Source organism: Microcaecilia unicolor, chromosome 8 (genome assembly GCF_901765095.1).
Source record: "Microcaecilia unicolor chromosome 8, aMicUni1.1, whole genome shotgun sequence".
Taxonomy (NCBI): Eukaryota; Metazoa; Chordata; class Amphibia; order Gymnophiona; family Siphonopidae; genus Microcaecilia; species Microcaecilia unicolor.
The window spans coordinates 179,411,512-179,432,159 of record NC_044038.1 but is presented as its reverse complement, the minus strand read 5'-3'; the positions used below and the strand labels follow the sequence as shown (position 1 = coordinate 179,432,159).

Genomic DNA, 20,648 nt, shown 5'->3' with positions numbered 1-20,648 from the left:
ACAGATGAAGATTCCCTGTCTAACAATACACACACTTCTCAAAACAACGTCAGCCCCTTTCAGGAACTCAGCCAACGCGTTCCCCACGCGCCAACTGTCCTGTACACCCCACGTGGCTTTCCCGCGGGCCCTTTAAATCAGTCCCGGAAATGCGAGCCGGACTTCCGGCGCGGCGGCCAATCAGCTCTTGCAAGGCGTCCTAAGGTAACGTGAGTTCCGGCGTGTGTGTCTAGCCGGCAGGCTTGAAGAGAGGCGGCCGGGATAGTGAGTGGGGTGGGTGGGTTGTGGCCTTAGGCTTGTCCGGCTAACCTCGCGTGGTCATCATGCCCTTCGACCTGAGGAGGTGAGTGCGCGCTCCCCTGTCTCCCCCCTTCCCCCAGGTGCACACGTTGGTCCTGCACCACCTGCAAAATGCTGTTCCCGAAATTATTTGTCTCGTTACTCCTGCGCTCGTGCAGTGCGACTGTCGGCACTGTAGGTCCTTAAGAAACTCGTGTGTCTTTCACAGACCGGAGCTTGGGTAACATCACAAGCTCTTAATTCTATAAACGTGTGTGCCCATTTTTACCATTAGTGTGCAAAATTGTACACACAGATTATAGAGTGCTTCCAGTTATGGTCTAGCAATTGTTAATGACGTGCTAATTGGCGTTAATAATGGGAGTTGATTGGCTCTAATTTGTAGTTTTTGCAGGGCATTGCACTTTAATTGTATATAACCGTACTGGTAATTTCTTCAGTGTGCAAACTTCTAGGGGGTGTGGATGTGGAAGGGGTATGGATGGTGGTGTGCCTTGTACTTAAGCATGCATGCTCTAATGTGCGTGACAGCAGTTACACATGAGTATTTTCACCAGTATTTTGAGCGAGCATAAGTTCTTGCAGCTAGGCTGGTAGCTTGGAATTATGCTAGTATTCTGTAATGGCAATTATACACATAATTGCCATCATTTTGCTCTTAGCAATACCCACTTTTGGTGCCTAACTTTAGGCAACCATTTGAGAATTACCCCAGGGTATGCATCCTGCCAGCTAGAGCTCTGTTTTAAGTGGCTCAAACAAGGCCTTATTAACTAGAAATGTAAGTGTGCATGGTGTGCTTTAACACTGCAGGGGTGCTGCAGCAGTAGGATAAATTTACTGCATGGCACCCTCTAAGAGGGGATGTAATATGTAATTGAATTTAATATTGCAAATTATATGTAGGAAGGAGCGGAATTGAATAGGTACATGAAGGTAAAGGGATATACCTAGGGTTCCAAGGAGTTAGTAGCAAGGAAAGATATGAATTGCTGTTCTTGATAACTGGTAGTTTTCAAACTGGTCTCTGAGAAGTATCTGGACTGTCTGGTCTGCTGGATATCAGTAATGTATACAAATGTCATGTCAAATATATCTGTTGAGGGAATCTATGCATTTCGTGCATGTTAATGCTGTCCTGAGGGTCAGAGTGAGAACAATTATACTATTCCATACCTGTCAGGGAGAAGGCTTGCATTTATTTACTTTCCTGTGTTCTTTCTAAGGGGCTGATGCAGAAGCGCATTTTACTGGGTGCACGATGCACAAAGGGGTTCAGCGCAGAAGTTAACATACATAGCACATATGAGCACACGTCCTATTTAAATGGATGAAATTGAGCCCTTTAGGTATTCCATCGCAATGCACAAAAGTAAACAGGAGATTTTAAAGCATTACATCACACAAGAAATTTAGCACCAGATCCAAGGCAGTGTTGAAGAGTTAGATGAGAGGATTTAATGCAACTATAAGAGGTGCCTACAGTTTTAAAATACAGAACAGGAGGTAACAGCTCTGTGAAGTGTGTCTGAAGAAAACAAGTATTGGCACACATCTGCGAGTGAACTGCTATCCAAACTTGGATCCTCAGGAGCTTAACCGAGATTGGATAGCAGAGCCGGTAGTGGGAGGCAGGGCTGGAGGTTGGGAGGCGGGGATAGTGCGAGGCAGACTTATATGGTCTGTGCCAGAGCCGGTGGTGGGAGGCGGGACTGGAGGTTGGGAGGCAGGGATAGTGCTGGGCAGACTTATACGGTCTGTGCCAGAGCCGGTGGTGGGAGGCGGGGATAGTGCTGGGCAGACTTATACGGTCTGTGCCAGAGCCGGTGGTGGGAGACAGGGATAGTGCTGGGCAGACTTATACGGTCTGTGCCAGAGGCAGTGGTGGGAGGCGGGGATAGTGCTGGGCAGACTTATACGGTCTGTGCCCTGAAGAGCACAGGTACAAATCAAAGTAGGGTATACACAAAAGGTAGCACACATGAGTTGTCTTGTTGGGCAGACTGGATGGACTGTGCAGGTCTTTTTCTGCCGTCATCTACTATGTTACTATGTTCTTCTGTGCCTATTAGCTTCACACACATTTTATGTGGAAGAACGTTTTGTGAGGATATTTATGCACAGAACAACATTCTGGCTTATGCAAGATGTGTTCTGGCACATTCATTTTCTTCAGACATGTGCACTTTGAATTTACATTTCATTAGCTTACTGTATGGCCACAGTTAATTTTTACACTAATTTCTTCATCAACCTCCTAAGTCCTCAGCCTGTCGCAGACTAAGCCTCTGCTTTTGAGACGGGTATTTTATTAGTTTGAAGATGTCCTTAATGTAGTAAACGTGGCTTAAATTAGTTGCATATTTTTCCTAAGCTGTTTAATGACAAGCAGTCTCCTCATCTCTGCATCTTTTATATCTATTCTTAAATACATACACTAGAGAGATGAAAATGATGGAAGCAGAAGACCTCATACATGAGATGTGGTGTTTGCTGGGATCCTGGGATGAAAATACATAGTATGATTTTAATTATTTAGTGATTAATATGTTTTGGCACCTAAACTGTTCCTATTTTAGTAAAGACTACAATTTAATTTTTAACCCAGTAGTTTTCTCTTGTTGCTTTGTACTTCTAGCTTACTTGAATTTGGGGCTGGGATCTAATGCCAGAAGCCTTCATTTGCAACTACCAAGATTTTTTTCCCCTCCTGTATTATATTTTCCTTGTTGCAGTAGTCCAGAGGCTGTGTGGTGAGGGCCCTTCTGGAATTTGGCTATCGCAGGCTGAGTCTTGTCGTTATCCCCAAAATTCTATAAATGGTGCTTAAAATTGCATGCGTTCCCAATTTGTGCACATAATTTAATTGAATAATGAGCCAATTAGCACTGATAATTATTAATTGAAATTTACATGCACATTTCCATACAGCTCCAAAAAGGGGACGCTGCCATGGGAGGGTTATGGGTGGATCAGGGGCATTCTTACAATTTATGTGCACTGTTATAGAATAAGAGGGGCCCGTGCCGAATTTAGATAGAAGGATTTACACCAGAGTTTACTTGGTGTAAATCCATGCCTAAAGTTAGGCACCGATCCTGGCACTAAGCGTATTCTATAAACAGCGCCTAACTTTGAGCGCCATTTATAGAAAAATGCTTAGTGCATTATTTTTTCAGTGCTATTTCTAGAATTTGATCTATGTGTCATCTTAAGCAATGACCAGAGCTCCCCCTCCTCTCATTACCTTTACAATTTTGCCAGCTATAGCTTTTGTTCTGTCTGCACCCATGTGCTGTACCTCTGGGAGCTCTTCAGTGACTTCCTTTCTGCATCCTATTCTGATATCTAGCAATATTTACCAGATTCTTGTCTCTTGTTCAGTGGCAGGCCAGTAGAGACAATGTTATGGAGATCCTCAGGTTAATGGTTTTCAAAGATGTCCGGCTGGAGTACTGGGTGGAATACACAGATACTCATTCAGTTACAGTATGTTGCTTTCTAAAATAAAACATGTATTATACATGTATGCATCTTAAAGAAGAAATCAGGGGGGAAAACCCACCTCTACGCACAGAAGAACTCAATGTAAAAAAGTAGGGTTGGACCAAACAGACCCTCCAGCAACCGATGAAGGGTGTAAACTTACCTTTCCATTTGAGGTGCGTTGTCAGTAAATAAGTTCATACTCTTTTTCGACTATTGGAGGTCTGTTTGGTCCACCCCTACTTTTTTACATTGTACATGTATGGACTTTGTGTTTCCTAACTTGAATGTGCCTTTACTGCTGGTGTGATTACACTGTCGTATGGAGAGCCATAGAACTCACATTTCATACTTGCATTCTGCCTGCCTTATTGTTTACAAAGAGCGTTCTAGTACACAGCTATGCTGTAGCAGTGCCCTGGAAGATGGAGCCTACTGAATGATTGTTTGATGTCTCCCAGCTTGCCATTTGGAGGAAATTGTGACACATGTGTGCTAACGTGTAACCCACTGGCAACCGGAGGTGGGAACAAATCTAAAAAAAACAGACTGGAATGCAAATTTTTCTTTATGGGGTGGGAGAACAACCTTTTGAGGGCAAAGGAGAGACAAGGTACATTTATTCACTGTGCCGGAAACTGTAAGTGTTAACTTGCCCCTCATTAAATTTACACAATTACAGATTGTGTAAATTTAATGAGGGGTATGCTTGAAAGGTTAACTGTCTGTCTTTAAAGCTTTTGACTGTCTGGCTCTTTTATTAGAGGGGTGGGCAAGACTAGTTCTGTGTTAATATTGTCTCAAGTTTTCCAACTAGTATTTAAAGTGGAGACATGTTTAAGTAGTTCAGGAAATGTTTTATACTGTTTATTGTTAAAGTAAAACCTCTCCAATATAACCAAAATTATTTAATTCTGTTAATAATACTAATGATAACACTTTTTTGCTTCTTAAAATAGGTTTAGCGCAAATTATAATAAAATTACTGAAAATATTCTCCAAAATACAAGTCTGTTTGCAACAGAAATCACTAATCATTACAACAAAAATCTGTCTCTTAAATAAGAAGGCTTTCAGATTTTTCCTAAATTTAAGGTAAAAATGCTTCTGTCTGATCTCAAGTGTTAGGAAGTTTCAAAGTTTACTGTTTCCTTCTTATATCAGGCTGTCAAAGACTCTGGTGTATCTAATATTTTTGACTGTAGGGAAATGTAATAATAGAGAATTATTTCCATATAAAATTCTGAAAGGGTTTGAAGAAAAACACTAAATGCATGTAGCCAGGCGTCAAACCATATAAAATTCTAAAAACAGTAGTACAGATTAAAGCAAACAAAGAAAAATTGGGCACGAGTAGATAGCCATAGAAGTCTAATTAAGCTCATTCCGTATGATGTGCACGATAGAGTAGCTTGGCCTTAGTACAGTGTGCTGCATAGGTGGAGGGGCATAATCGAACGGGGACGACCCCGGCAAAGGGGCGGGGAAACCTGTATTATCGAAACAAGATGGGCGTCCATCTTTCGTTTCGATAATATGGTCAGGGATGCCCAAATCTCAACATTTAGGTCGACCTTAGAGATGGTCGTCCCCGTTTTTCGGCCATAATGGAAATCGAGGATGCCCATCTCAAAAACGACCAAATCCAAGCCCTTTGGTCGTGGGAGGAGCCAGAATTCGTAGTGCACTGGTCCCCCTGACATGCCAGGACACCTAGGGGGCAATGCAGTGGACTTCAGAAATTGCTCCCAGGTGCATAGCTCCCTTACCTTGTGTGCTGAGCCCCCCCAAAACCCACTCCCCACAACTGTACACCACTACCATAGCCCTAAGGGATGAAGGGTGGCACCTAGATGTGGGTACAGTGGGTTTCAGGTGGGTTTTGAAGGGCTCACATTTACCAGCACAAGTGTAACAGGTGGTGGGGGGGGGGGGGGGGGGGGGGGGGATGGGCCTGAGTCCACCTGCCTGAAATGCACTGCAGTACGCACTAAAACTGCTCCAGGGACCTGCATACTGCTGTCATGGAGCTGAGTATGACATTTGAGGCTGGCAAAAACACATTTTTTAAAGTTTTTTTTTAAATGGTGGGAGGGGGTTGGTGACCACTGGGGGATTAAGGGGAGGTCATCCCCGATTTCCTCCGGTGGTCATCTGGTCAGTTTGGGCACATTTTTGAGGCTTGGTCGTGAAAAAAAATGGACCAAGTAACGTCGACCAAATGCTCGTCAGGGATGCCCTTCTTTTTTCCATTATTGGCCGAGGACTCCCATCTCTTAAGCACTCCCCAGTCCCGCCTTCCCTACACCTCCAACACGCCCCCGTGAACCTTGGTCGTCCTCGCAACGGACTGCAGTTGAGGGCGCCCAAAATTGGCTTTCAATTATGCCGATTTGGGCGACCCTGAAAGAAGGACTCCTATCTCCCGATTTGTGTCGGAAGATGGGTGCCCTTCTCTTTCGAAAATGCCCCTGTTAGTGTCCTCAGCTTAGTGTTATTTTGAGCATAGGAAGGTAAAGGGACTTCCTCGTGCTTGCATATAAATTTATTAGCAGAGGTGGGATTGGAACTTGGCTAAAAATAGTCTTCTGCTGTAACCTGGAAACCGCAGTGACTGTTTTAATATGTCCATAGACTGGCTTTGAAAAATAGAGTTTCTCAAAATAAGATACTGCATATGATACTGATCAAAATTGCAAGAAAAACAAGAATAAAAACCAAAACGGCATGCAGAGGGTGGAAGGTCGCTAGAGGATGATTAACCTTACAGACTGTAGTCTGGTGTTCTGCTGAATTGAATGAAGATGCACGTTCACACAGTGGAGGCTTTGTCAATATCTGGCTTTGTCTAATAACATCGTTTAGGATTACAGAATTTCCTATCAATTTACTGGTTTGTTTTGTGTAGATGGGGGGGGGGGGGGGGGGGGGGGGGAGGCTATGAAATCCAGTACAGTATTTTAAGTGGAAAGTGATTAAGGTAGTAACGGATGTTCTTGCTTAAATGTATTAATCTGGCCATGCATGAGTTAAGTTTCTCTCTACTGTGTAACTTTCATTGTTTCGCAGTGAACTTGAGTTGGGTTTGCATTCCACTTGGCTTGTTTAATTAGTAGTTTTCCTACGTGGCACATCCTGCATTGGAAATGGCTTATTTTTTTAAAAATTTATTTTATAGGCTGGCAACTGTAAGCAGAGGGTTCCTGTTGAAAGTCCTGTGTTGGTATCTGGGTTGCCTTGTGATTTACATTAGTGGGATACTGATAAAGCAAATGGCTCTGATAGGATTTCAGTACTATCTCCGGCTGAATTGAGGCAAAATGTGGGAGTCTTGTGCTGCAAAACTGTAATAGAATAGCAGACATGCTGCAGAGCTGTGTGTGTGTGGAGGTGGGGTCCTAGTAATGGAAAGCAGGGGATGCTGCAGGACCAGTGTGAATCTTCACAAGGTCTGACAGTTTTATTTTCTGATGATCTGGCCTGTGCTTTCAGCAGCTGATCATGAAATCAAAAAATGTTCATAATTAAAAACAACCTGAACTAGAAACTGGGTGTGGGTAACAGCAGTAACCCATGCAGTCTATTCACATTCCTTCCCCCCCCCCAAAAAAAAAAAAAAAACTATTTTCCATCTTAGAACCAGAAAAACTTGTATAGCAGGAAGACTGTTGAGAAATGATTTATTTAACAGAATCTTTACAGTCTGTCAGATGTTTGTGTTGCCTCCCAAGGAGAGATTACTTTTGAACATTTGCAGTTTTCCACCTAATTAAATCAGTGTTTTGAGAATATCACACAGGTGTCACAAATTATGAATACAGCATTTTATGGGATAAATTGGTGCGATAGCTGAGTTAGTCTGCTTTTAAGGTAATAAATAGAAACAAACCATAAAAAGAAAATAGAATGATACCTTTTTTATTGGACTAACAATACGTTTTTGACTAGCTTTCAAAGGCAACACTTTCTTCAGACCAGAAAACTAAAAAAACATTTTTGAGTAAAATTTATTATAAAGGAAAGTAGTCTATGTACCTACCTAATATAACATATAACAGATGGTTGAGCACCAGACCTTCATGTAAGACCCGTGTAGGTGTTGTGCTGATAGGAGTAAAATTTGACCGTCTCATCAACAGAACAGGTGTACAAAGCATGCATCCTTGGGTGGAAGTTGTATCTCTACTCTGGACAGTGAAGCAGTAAGATTAAAGGATGAGTCTTCCAAAATTAAATGCTCGTCAACCCGCTATGTTCTCAAGAATGTTTATTGAAGAATAACTAAGACCCAACACGGGTCTGTATTTTGGCTTTAAAAAGCCTGCCTCCGGGGTTTGTAAACAATGCAGCAATATATGATATATAAAATATATGTAGGCATAAAAGAGAGAATGTAAAAATGTATGAACACAACTATACAGATGTCTAAAATGATAAAAGCAATAATGATAACAATCAACATAAAATATTGCAAGGATCATAAGTAACAAAATAACTATCTCCTATATAATAATTTGTCATTCTGCGTTCCTGGATGGCTGGCTGGCTGGGTTTGTAACTGTATGCAGATGAGCTACTACGTAATTGGCTCGCCTCCAGCCTTCCTTCCCTCTGTGTCCCGCCCTCGTGGAAAGAGGAAATTACATCAGAGGAGGGCGGGACACTGAGAGTGAAGGAAAGGGAAGGCTGGAGGCGAGTCGAGCCCAGCCTGCCGCTTTGACTTGAAGTAAAATAACAGTTTTAAAGGAAGGGTGGCAGCAAGGAAAGGAGGGCTGTTGTGGAAGAAGAGGGCGGGCAGGTGAGGGCTGGGGTTGAACTGGAACTCAAATGCTTAAAAGGGGGGCAGGTGGGGGCTGGGGTGAGTTGCTGGACATGGATTGGATGAGAGGGGAGGGCAGGGGAGAATCGCTGGATATGGAGGGGAGGACAGGGGAGAGAGGAGAAATTGCTTAGAGACAGTCTTCCTAGGGCCCGTTTCATATTTGGAGGAACGGTTTTTTTTGCTTGTATAAGTATAAATGAAGCAAATAGAGGGATCCTTTTACCAAGCTGTGGAAAAAGGGCCCTGCTCTGGTGGTGGGGACCGTTTTCCCATGCGCCAGGGCCCTTAAGAGAACTCTTACCACATTGCCATGCGATGGGGAACCCTTACCACTACCCATTGAGGTGGCAATAAGGGCTCCCACGCTAACCTGGCAGTACACATTGCCTGATTACCGCCAGGTTATTGCCACGCAGGCCATTTCCAGGGGTTTTCTTTTTCCTCCAGAAATGGTGCGTGCTCAGGGCGGAACTACTGCTGGCATCTGCGTTGGTAGTCTCGAAAGAGCGATGGCCTTACTGCCGCTCTGTAAAAGGGCCCCAGAAAAACATGTAAACACAAATAAAAAAATATAAATAAATATAGTAAAAAAGAATTAATATGGTAATTAACAGAGTACTTTGTCAATCTATGAAAATATGCTAAAACATTTCTGTAGAGAAAAGAATTGAATATGGCCTACAACTGGTCGCCTTATCCAGAGCTAGTGGTCGATGCATTTCACTGTCAGTAAACTCTATCCTTATGTTCATGCTGACCCTTGAGGCTTCACCTTGGTCCCTCCAATTGCCTCACTCCAGCGTTCTTATTAGGGCTTCAGGGTAACTTAGGAGTGAATTACTCACCAAAGGCCCTGCCTGCATAGTCTGGGTATGCTAAGTATTTTCCTATGGTTGCAGAATATGAAACTATGTATTTCTGACCCTAGCAAAAGTCTCCGTGAATACTGTTCGTGAAAATGTGTCGCAGCCCTACCGTGACTTCTCCTGGTCCGGCGCATTTCCATCCTCCGAGGCTGCTGGTCACGGTCTTGTTGGGGCACTGACCCTAACCCTCTGACTCTCGGGGCAGTGTCCTTCCACATCCTCGCTTGCTGTTCCCCTTGGGAGCATGTGGGGGCTGTAATTCCCTACAATGAAGCTGATGTCAGAAAATCGGAGCAGGGGTGCGCCTGGGCGTCATCGGGGCTGAGCGCTTCTAAGGAAAGTCAACCCCGCTCTCAGTGCCTTCACAACAAGCTAGCCTTGTCCAAGAAAGCCTTGTTCCCGGCTCCTACCAGAGCATGGCTCCCAGAGTTCGTCTTACCAGCTTCCTGTTGTATATGCCTTGGGTGTGATCTGTGTGCCACAGTTGGCCCTGCAACCATGGTCCAAGGGCCCACTACTCTGAAACACAATAAAATGTTGGGAATTTGAAAAGAAAACAGTTCAGCCTTGCATAATGTTGATGGTAAACAATATGTATTAATTTTAGAAGTCTGCATTTTCAGAGATGGTGAGTCTGACCTGCTGGTTCTGATGGGTTGGTTTGAAGTAGGAGATTCATTGGCTTCTTTTGATTTATAAGAGAGAGGCATGTTGGAAAGTTTGTCTGCTAGTCCTATTAGTGCGAAAGATAAGGGTAAAATATGCTTCTAGTAGGACTCCAGTAGGTATCGCTGTCGGTTAAATTGCTGCGTATTCGCCAACACTTTGCAATCAGGGACACGATGACGATGTAGAAGTTAGTTAACTCTAGTACCCGACATGCAATTGCTAGACCTTTTTGTACTTATTTCTTTGGAAGATTGTTTACTATGACTAACAATTTCTGAAGGGTCCCCTTAGAGAGCAAACGTACCATTGAGGTGAGTCATGGCAGCCAGTGTTCTTTTGAGACTCTTGAAAATGGAAAAACAATGAAAGCCCAATAAAGATCTGCTTTCTCCCACTGCTGAGCCTGAAATGTATTTTAAAATCAGAAAGAATTTTATTCTTCCAGGCCTTTCTGCTAGTCTGCCTCCCAGTACTGCCCATTCTGTGTCCTCTATAGAAGTTGCCCTCCATGCATTCTCATCTCCACGGGCCCCTGCTTTCTCTGTCCACACTAAGTAGTTCAAGTCTGTTCTTTTCATGATTATCCAAACTGCAAAGGTCTTTCTTCCAAATCCATCCTGTCGCAGGCTTCACATATCAGAGTACCAAACGTTGGAATTATTTACCCAAGCAATTAAGGTACTGAGAAGATTATCTGAGATTCTGTAAATTACTAAAAGCTTTTCTATTAAGTACATATATTATCAAAAGACAATCAACTAATGTTGCTGTCTCCCTTATATGGTTCAAGCCTACAATACAAATGCACAATTATTCCTAATACTAGCCTTTGAGCCCGTAAAAACGGGCTATTATAGGAAGGGGGGGGGTTGAAAGCCCCCCCCCCCGCGCCACCGAGTTCGCCGCTGCCCCTCCCCCTCCGAATTCGCCTCCCCCCCCCCGGAGCCGTCGCCGTCACCACCCACCCTCCACCCGGTCGTGCCCTCGCTCCGCTACTGAAACAGCGAGGGTCCGGGAACGCAGCACTGAGCTCTGCTGAGCAGCCGACGTCGGCCTTCCAAGTTCCTTCTTCTTCTCTGCCTGTCCCGCCCTCGTGTGACGTAACATCGTCGAGGGCGGGACACAGGCAGAGAAGAAGAAGGAAGGCCGACGGCAGCTCAGCAGAGCTCAGTGCTGCGTTCCCGGGCCCTCGCTGTTTCAGTAGCGGAGCGAGGGCCCGACCAGGTGGAGGGTGGGTGGCAGCGGCAACTCCGGGTGGGGGGAGCATTAGCGATGGCGGTGTCCCTCCCTCGCAAATGCGCAGTGCAGACCCTCTCTGTTCCGCCCCCGTCATCACGTATTGACGCGGGGGCGGGGCAGAGAAGGTCTCTACTGCGCATTTGCGAGTGAGTACGACACTCGCCTTTTATATATATTGATGTTAAAATGTTATTAATTTTGACTGTATCATATTTTTGATGTTATTTCTTGAATGTAAGCCATATTGAAGTTGAGCTTGTTTGGGATAATGTGGGATAGAATTGTCATAATAATAATAATAATAATACTTCCGATGCTGGTTTGCCTTCTAGTGTCATCATAAGGATTGGCTATCTAGGAGTGGCATTTTTGAACGGGCTGGCCATCTCTAAGGGCGCCCATCTCTGAGGACGGTGCTGCGAAGGGGCGGGGCCAACCTTATCTTCGAACGAGATGGCCGGCCATCTTTCGTTGTGATAATACGGTTGGGGCCGGCCAAATGTCAGAGATGGCCGGCCTCGGATTTTGCAGATAATGGAAACCGAGGCTGGCCATCTCAAACCCAGCCAAATCCAAGGCATTTGGTCGTGGGAGGAGCCAGCGTTTGTAGTGCACTGGTCCCCCTGACATGCCAGGACACCAACCGGGCACCCTAGGGGACACTTCTAAAAATAAAAAAACACATTAAAATAGCTCCCAGGTGCGCATAGCTCCCTTACCTTGGGTGCTGAGCCCCCCAAATCCCCCCCAACACCCACTCCCCACAACTCTACACCATTACCATAGCCCTTATGGGTGAAGGGGGGCACCTACATGTGGGTACAGTGGGTTTTGGGGGGGGGGTTGGAGGGCTCCCATTTACCACCACAAGTGTAACAGGTGGGGGGGGGGGGATGGGCCTGGGTCCACCTGCCTTAAGTGCACTGCACCCACTAAAAACTGCTCCAGGGACCTGCATACTGCTGTCAGGGAGCTGGGAATGACATTTGAGGCTGGCAAAAAAAGTTTTTAAAGTTGCTTTTTTGAGGGTGGGAAGGGGTTAGTGACCACCGGGGGAGTCAGGGGAGATCATCCCCGATTCCCTCCGGTGGTCATCTGGTCAGTTTGGTCACTTTTTTGGGAACTGAAAAAAAGGGACCAAGTAAAGTCGGCCAAATGCTCGTCGGGGCCGGCTTTCTTTTTTCCATTATCGGGCGAAGCCGGTCATCTCGTACCACTCCCCTGTCCTGCCTTCTGTACGCTGCTGACACGCCCCCTTGAAGTTTGGCCGGCTCTGCGACGGAAAGCAGTTGAAGCCGGCCAAAACCGGCTTTTGATTATACCGATTTGGCCGACTTCAGGAGATCGCCGGCCATCTCCCGATTTGTGTCGGAAGGTGGCCGGCGATCTCTTTCGAAAATAAGCTAGTAGGTGTGCTATTAAAGTGATTTTTTCCCCCCTTGGCTGCTTCATTCTGTTTCCTTGTTTTCTTTATTTCCTTGTGCTCCTGACCAGTGTTGAGCCTTTCATTTTAATTTTATTTCAGTTGTCTGCTCCTCCTCGGCTTTGGACTCGAAATTAGCATCCCCGCTGCCATAGCTGACTTTTCAAAACAATTAGGGGTGCTAAACCCAATGAAAATGACCCCTCCTCTGGACCCAGTCAATGAGTTTGTTCAATATTGGATTATGTCCGCTGCTATTCTCATTAAAAAAAAAAAAAAAAACAACTTGTGTGTGAGCACTGTCCAGACTTCTTGGAGTTTCAGTAAGGCATATACACTGAGGAGAAAGGGTTAATGTTAGGCCACTGTGTGGATGCAGAGGCAGCACTTAATTTACTCTGTGTAAAGGGTCAGATGGAATCTGAAAAGTGCTGAATGTCTCCAGTTTTGCACATAGCATGACAGAAATAAACCTCACTCTGCTGCAGTATGTTAAGAGATCGGATTCACTACTATTGCTTGCCTTAACGCTTTGATCAGATAAGATGGTAAACCTTGTTTTCTCTTTTTTTTTTTCAGCATGCTAGTCTGCTAAGCGTACTTTTATTATTTATTTTTTTTCTTACGAAGCCCTATAATTTTTAGCTGTCAGCCAGTCCTACCTGTCGTGTTTGTTTTCGAGAATATCTTGTTTTTCACATCCATACTGCTCAGAGTATGTTCAGTTCTTTTCTTTCTATGCCTCTTTACCCTCCCAGCATTGTACATGTAGATAAGTTGTTTTGCACATACCATTACTGGAATAATCTTTTTATTAAGATTTATTTACCAGCTTTTTAAAGAAATTCCCCCAAGGTGGTATACAGTAATAGTTACAGCAGTAAAAATATTCAAATATCAATACAAGGTATGGTACAGTATATTACTTACAGTGTTAACAGAAACTGCTGCATTCGTTCCACGTGCAAACTAATTAGCTAATTAAGTGATAGTTATTGGTGTTAACAAGGCAGTGATTAGGAGCTATGCGTTGTACATGAAGACTTGAGGGTGGCCAATATGTCGCCAATTTTTAAATAGGGTTCCGGGGTGATCTGTGAAATTACAGACTAGTAACCCCGACATCAGTTGTGGGCAAAATAGTGAAAACTATTATAAAGAATAAAATTATGGAACACATAGACAAACATAGTTTAATGGGACAGAGTCAGCATGGGTTCAGCCGAGTGAAGTCTTGCCTAAATTTGCTTAATTTCATTGAAGGCGTAAATAAACATGTGGATAAAGGTGAGCTGGTTGATGTAGTTTATCTAGGTTTTTGATAAAGTTCCTCATGAAAGACTCCTGAGAAAATTAGAGTCATGGCATAGGAGGCAGTGTGCTTCTGTGGATTAGAAATTAGTTATTGGACAGAAAGCAGAGGGTAGGGTTAAATGGTCATTTCTCTCAATGGAGGAGGGAGAACCGTGGAGTGCCACAGGGATCTGTACTGGGACTGGTACTATTTAATATATTTATAAATTATATGGAAATCAGAACAAGGAGTGAGGTGATTTAAATTTACAGATGACACAAAACAATTCAAGGTTGTTAAAATACGTGCGGACTGTGAAATATTGCGAAATATTTTTTTTCCTGAAGGTGCTGTGAAATCACTAAGGGTGTCTTTTACTAAGGCGCGCTCACGTTTTTAGTGCGCGCTAAACGTTAGAGACGCCCACAATTTTAGCATGTGCTAAAAACGTGAGCGTGCCTTAGTAAAAGACGCTTAACTGTTTATGGTGAAGACCAGGCAGAAAAGCTTTTGGACAGGACAAGATGCCCAAACTTGGTCATGCAGATTTACACTGTAGAGTGGTTTACTTGTTACTCAATTATTTATCTGATTCTAATTAACCAATTCATTGTGCTAAGGAAATGGTTTCACATACTTGTTCTAAAATAGTCTTATGGTTTGGCCTTTGAGCAAACACAGAGTTGCTTAATTTTTTGTTACTAAAGAAACTACTGACTTCAATTAAACAAGGGTACCCTGGTGAGAACTAATTCTCATACTTGTGATTCAGTCTTTCTTGGGCCCCATACCACTCCCTCCCCCAAATAACTAGAGTTGACTGGTTTTCCTCAGTAATACTCAATGAAATAACTAGACCCAACCAATAGTGAAACATGACATTGAGAAACCATGGCATTTTGAGAAGGGACTGTCGGCTACTAAAACAAATGGGAACTGACTTATTACACTGACCGAAGCCATCCTTAGTGGAAAGTAACCCTGTGATTAAAGTGAACTAGAGCAGCGTCTCCTCTCGCCATAGCATGTGGCAAAATGAAAATTGCCACGTGTCTGTTTTGGGTCTGAGACCTTACCACCAGCCATTTACCTACCGGACGCGTGCCAAAAATTACCACAAGGACCACGTGGTAGCCGTGCGATAACTCCATTTTGGCGTGGGTTGGGCATGTGTAGACACGCGGCTTAGTGAAAGGGCCCCTGTGTTGGGCAGACGGGGGTTCAGCTCTCACAGTTCCTATCCCTTGCTTCACTTCTTACATATACGTTTCATTGTTTGAAAACGGAAGAGGTTAAGCAAACAAAAAAACTAAAAACCTGGTTGTCCAGATTTGCAAGTTGGTCTTTTTTTTGGGGGGGACGGGGGGACTTGTATGTTGTTTAATTTTTGTATGGGGCTTATGAACATCCACCCAGTCATAGCCTCAGTTTCTGGAGGCGGATGATAAAAGCCATTATACCAGCAGATACTGCAGTAGCTTTTTTGTTTTTTTTGTCTTGGCAGTTTTTCTCCTGTTCCTTTGGGTTTCCACCTCTAGGACAGGAGTGTGATGGACTTTTATTCTCAGCCACTCAGGATGTTCTCATGGTTTTTTTTTATATATATAAATCTGTGAAACTCAACCAGGGGTGATTCACCAGACCTACTACAAACATGGACCCTGAATTTTGTTGCTAAGTTTCATAACTAGGACAATGAACATGAGTGGAAGACCTGAGCAAGGAACAAGAGCAGCTTGATTTTGGCTGGTTAAATGCTTCACAGCATATTTTGATTGGATTAATCACACTTAAATTCACGCTTTCAAAAGTAGACAGTGTAGAGTACAGACTCAGTAGCAAGAAGGAGCCAAATTCTGTAGCTTGTTGCACTGGTAGGGAAGGTGAATCTGCATCCTGGAGGAGAGGAAGGACAGGGCAGATACGATGATGTTTAAATACGTGAAAGATACTATGAACCTCTCTCATTCTCCCTTTCTCCTCAGCTCGAAACCTTGGGGTCATCTTTGACTCTTCTCTCTCCTTCTCTGCTCATATCCAGCAGATCGCCAAGACCTGTCGTTTCTTTCTTTACAACATCCGTAAAATCTGCCCCTTTCTTTCCGAGCACTCTACCAAAACCCTCATCCACACCCTTGTCACCTCTCGTTTAGACTACTGCAATCTGCTTCTTGCTGGCCTCCCACTTAGTCACCTCTCCCCTCTCCAATCAGTTCAAAACTCTGCTGCCCGTCTCATCTTCCGCCAGGGTCGCTTTACTCATAAGTACATAAGTACATAAGTAGTGCCATACTGGGAAAGACCAAAGGTCCATCTAGCCCAGCATCCTGTCACCGACAGTGGCCAATCCAGGTCAAGGGCACCTGGCACGCTCCCCAAACGTAAAAACATTCCAGACAAGTTATACCTAAAAATGAGGAATTTTTCTAGTCCATTTAATAGCGGTCTATGGACTTGTCCTTTAGGAATCTATCTAACCCCTTTTTAAACTCCGTCAAGCTAACCGCCCGTACCACGTTCTCCGGCAATGAATTCCAGAGTCTAATTACACGTTGGGTGAAGAAAAATTTTCTCCGATTCGTTTTAAATTTACCACACTGTAGCTTCAACTCATGCCCTCTAGTCCTAGTATTTTTGGATAGCGTGAACAGTCGCTTCACATCCACCCGATCCATTCCACTCATTATTTTATACACTTCTATCATATCTCCCCTCAGCCGTCTCTTCTCCAAGCTGAAAAGCCCTAGCCTTCTCAGCCTCTCTTCATAGGAAAGTCGTCCCATCCCCACTATCATTTTCGTCGCCCTTCGCTGTACCTTTTCCAATTCTACTATATCTTTTTTGAGATACGGAGACCAGTACTGAACACAATACTCCAGGTGCGGTCGCACCATGGAGCGATACAACGGCATTATAACATCCGCACACCTGGACTCCATACCCTTCTTAATAACACCCAACATTCTATTCGCTTTCCTAGCCGCAGCAGCACACTGAGCAGAAGGTTTCAGCGTATCATCGACGACGACACCCAGATCCCTTTCTTGATCCGTAACTCCTAACGCGGAACCTTGCAAGACGTAGCTATAATTCGGGTTCCTCTTACCCACATGCATCACTTTGCACTTGTCAACATTGAACTTCATCTGCCACTTGCACGCCCATTCTCCCAGTCTCGCAAGATCCTCCTGTAATCGTTCACATTCCTCCTGCGACTTGACGACCCTGAATAATTTTGTGTCATCGGCGAATTTAATTACCTCACTAGTTATTCCCATCTCTAGGTCATTTATAAATACATTAAAAAGCAACGGACCCAGCACAGACCCCTGCGGGACCCCACTAACTACCCTCCTCCACTGAGAATACTGGCCACGCAATCCTACTCTCTGCTTCCTATCTTTCAACCAGTTCTTAATCCATAATAATACCCTACTCATACTACCCCTCTCTTCAAGTCGCTTCACTGGCTCCCTATCTGTTTTCGCATCCTGTTCAAACTTCTTCTACTAACCTATAAATGTACTTACTCTGCTGCTCCCCAGTATCTCTCCACACTCGTCCTTCCCTACACCCCTTCCCGTGCACTCCGCTCCATGGATAAATCCTTCTTATCTGTTCCCTTCTCCACTACTGCCAACTCCAGACTTCGCGCCTTCTGTCTCACTGCACCCTACGCCTGGAATAAACTTCCTGAGCCCCTACATCTTGCCCCATCCTTGGCCACCTTTAAATCTAGACTGAAAACCCACCTCTTTAACATTGCTTTTGACTCGTAACCACTTGTAACCACTCGCCTCCACCTACCCTCCTCTCCTCCGTCCTGTACACATTAATTGATTTGATTTTGCTTACTTTATTTTTGTCTATTAGATTGTAAGCTCTTTGAGCAGGGACTGTCTTTCTTCTATGTTTGTGCAGCGCTGCATACGCCTTGTAGCACTATAGAAATGCTAAATAGTAGTAGTAGTAGGCTGTAGAACTAGAGAACATAAAGGAAGAGATTCTATATATGGGGCCTAAAAAATTGATGCTGAAATCAGCGCCGACTAAGTGTATTCTATAATCGGCACGATTATAGAATATGCTTAGTTGATATTTCAGCACCAATGTTGGCATGTATCCATTTACGCCATGAAAACCTGGTGTAAATCTCAGTGTGTAGATTTAGATGCACTGGGCCATATTCTATAACTAGGTGCCTAAATTTTGAAATGCCTATTTCCCTGCCCATAACCACGCCCCTTTTTGCCTCAGCGCATTAGAACTTTGGCACACATCATTACAAAATATGCTTAGTGAGTTGTGTGCCTAAATTCTAATCAGTGCCAATTAGTGCTCATTATTGCTTGTTAAGTGCTGTTATCAGCGCTCATTAGCTTGTTAAGCGTTACACGCAGTGTTACAGAATCTGAGCCGATTTCAGCATCTAAATCTAAGCGCACTATATAGAATCCAAGGGAAAATAGAGCTGCAAGGAGGTAAACTTTAAGAACAATTTCAGGAAATATTTCTTTTCCTTGAATGGATGATGGATGCCTGGAATGCAGTCCTGGTGAAGGAGGTAAGGATCAAAATGGTAATGGAATTCAAAAAAGGCATAGGATAAACAGAAGATGGGATCCGGTAATTGTATTGGGATGGGATTTTGGGTTTAGCTCCTGCTTCTTTTCAGTTTTATATCAAGGTGATGCTACATCTTTAGGTACACTACATTCCTTCCTGTTCCCTGAGGGCTTGCTGTCTAACTTTGTGCCTGAGGCAATGGAAGGTTACAGAGAGAACCACAGTGGGATTGCAAACAGGCTTCTCATGTTCTCAGTCCATTGTTCTAACCATTAGAGAATTCCACTAAACGTACAATGTAAATGGCTTTTTAACATCTAAAAAAGAAAAATGCATGGGGAGAGGTGGAGTAGAGGAGTAACCTGCATGGGCACTTGCAACTCCTACGGGCTCATTTTCAAAGCATTCTCCCAAAGGCTCTTTACCTCAGACTTCCTTTTTATCACAAACTAGTAATAAGGCCCGTTTCTGACACAAATGAAACGGGCGCTAGCAAGGTTTTCCTTGGAGTGTGTATGTTTGAGAGAGTGAATGTGCGAGTGTGTGTGTGTGACAGAGAGAGTGAGTCTGGGTGCGAGTGTATCTGTGAGAGAGAGGGAGTGTGTATGTGAGAATGAGAGTGTGTGTGTTTCAATGAGAGTGTGTATGTGAGACACAGTGAGTGTGAGAGAGAGTGTGTTTCACACAGATACACTGTGTGTGAGAGAGTGTGTGTGAGACAGAGTGTGAGAGAGTATGTGTGCGATACACAGAGTGTGTGTGAGACTGACTGTGTGACACATAGAGAGTGAATGTGATACAGTGTGAGACATAGTGTGAGAGAAAGACACTGACTGTGAGAGAGTGTGTGTGTGACAGAGATACCTCCCCCTCCCTCTGTGGTCTCAGGATCCCTCCCCCTCTGGTATGAAGACCCCCTTCTCCCCTCTGTAGTCTCAGGACCCCTCCTCCTCTGGTATGAGGACCCCCCTCCCCTCTGGTCTCAGGATCCCCTCCCCCCCCTCTCAGGTCTCAGGATCCCCTCCCCTGTGGTCTCAGGATCCCTTGCCTTTCCCCCCCCCCCCCCCCTCTGCGTGGTTGGCAGCACCATGCGAGTGTGTGTGTGTGACAGAGAGCGAGTGAGACTGGGTGCGAGTGTGTCTGTGAGAGAGTGTGTGTGATTGTCCTCTCTCCCCTGGCCCCCCCTCCAGCCACCCAGTGATTCCTGTCTCCCCTGCCCCCCCCTCGAGCCACCCAGCTATTCTCCTCTATCCCCGGCCCCCCCTCGAGCCATCCAGCGATTCTCCTCTCTCCCCTGCCCCCCCCCCCCCTCCAGCCATCCTCCGATTGTCCTCTGTCTCCTGATTAGCTCCATCGAAGCGGCGGCATTATTGAAAGCCCTGGCCGTCTCTAGCCTGCTCGTCTCCAGCCTTCGAGTTCGTTCCCTCTGTCCTGCCTTCTGATTACCCGCCCTCTATGTCATCCCGTTTTGACGCGAGGGTGGGGCAGAGAGAGCTGTGACAGACTTACGAATGTTACGAACCCTTCACTGAAGCCACGGAGTCAGCTTCAGAACTTTGGAGGTGAGTTTGTTCCCTCAGTCCTGCCTTCTGATTACCCGCCCTCGACGTCATCGCGTTTTGACGTGAGGGCAGGGCAGAGAGAGAGGTGACACACTTACGAACCTTACGAACCCTTCACTGTAGCCATGGAGTCAGCTTCAGAACGTTGGAGGTGCTTTTTATTATAGTAGATTAACCAAATCAAATGTTGAAAAGGAGCCTAAGTATTTCTCCAGGATTCTCTACCAGCATCGAAGGATGCTCCACAAGTGTGCCTTATATTCAGGGTTTCTTCACTCCATCTGTTGCAGTTTTCGGGTACATTCCCAGCACCTCCTACTAATCAAAGCTTGCCAAGTTTGGATGCATGAGTCAGTGTGGTCCACCGGCATGCTTTAAACTGAATCATCACTGTTTTGCAGGTAAAAGAAGAAAAAGGAGG

General features: G+C 44.7%; 1 protein-coding gene across 1 annotated transcript in view; it reads left to right on the top strand.

Annotated features, from left to right (window-relative positions):
- The first annotated feature begins 239 nt into the window (after positions 1-239).
- ERGIC1 (endoplasmic reticulum-golgi intermediate compartment 1) overlaps positions 240-20,648 on the top strand; it is a 113,001-nt gene continuing 92,592 nt past the window's right edge. The window contains exon 1 of the mRNA XM_030211167.1: positions 240-343. Within this exon, the coding sequence (XP_030067027.1) occupies positions 324-343 (20 nt within the window). The 5' untranslated portion in view covers positions 240-323. The remainder of the gene's footprint in view (positions 344-20,648) is intronic.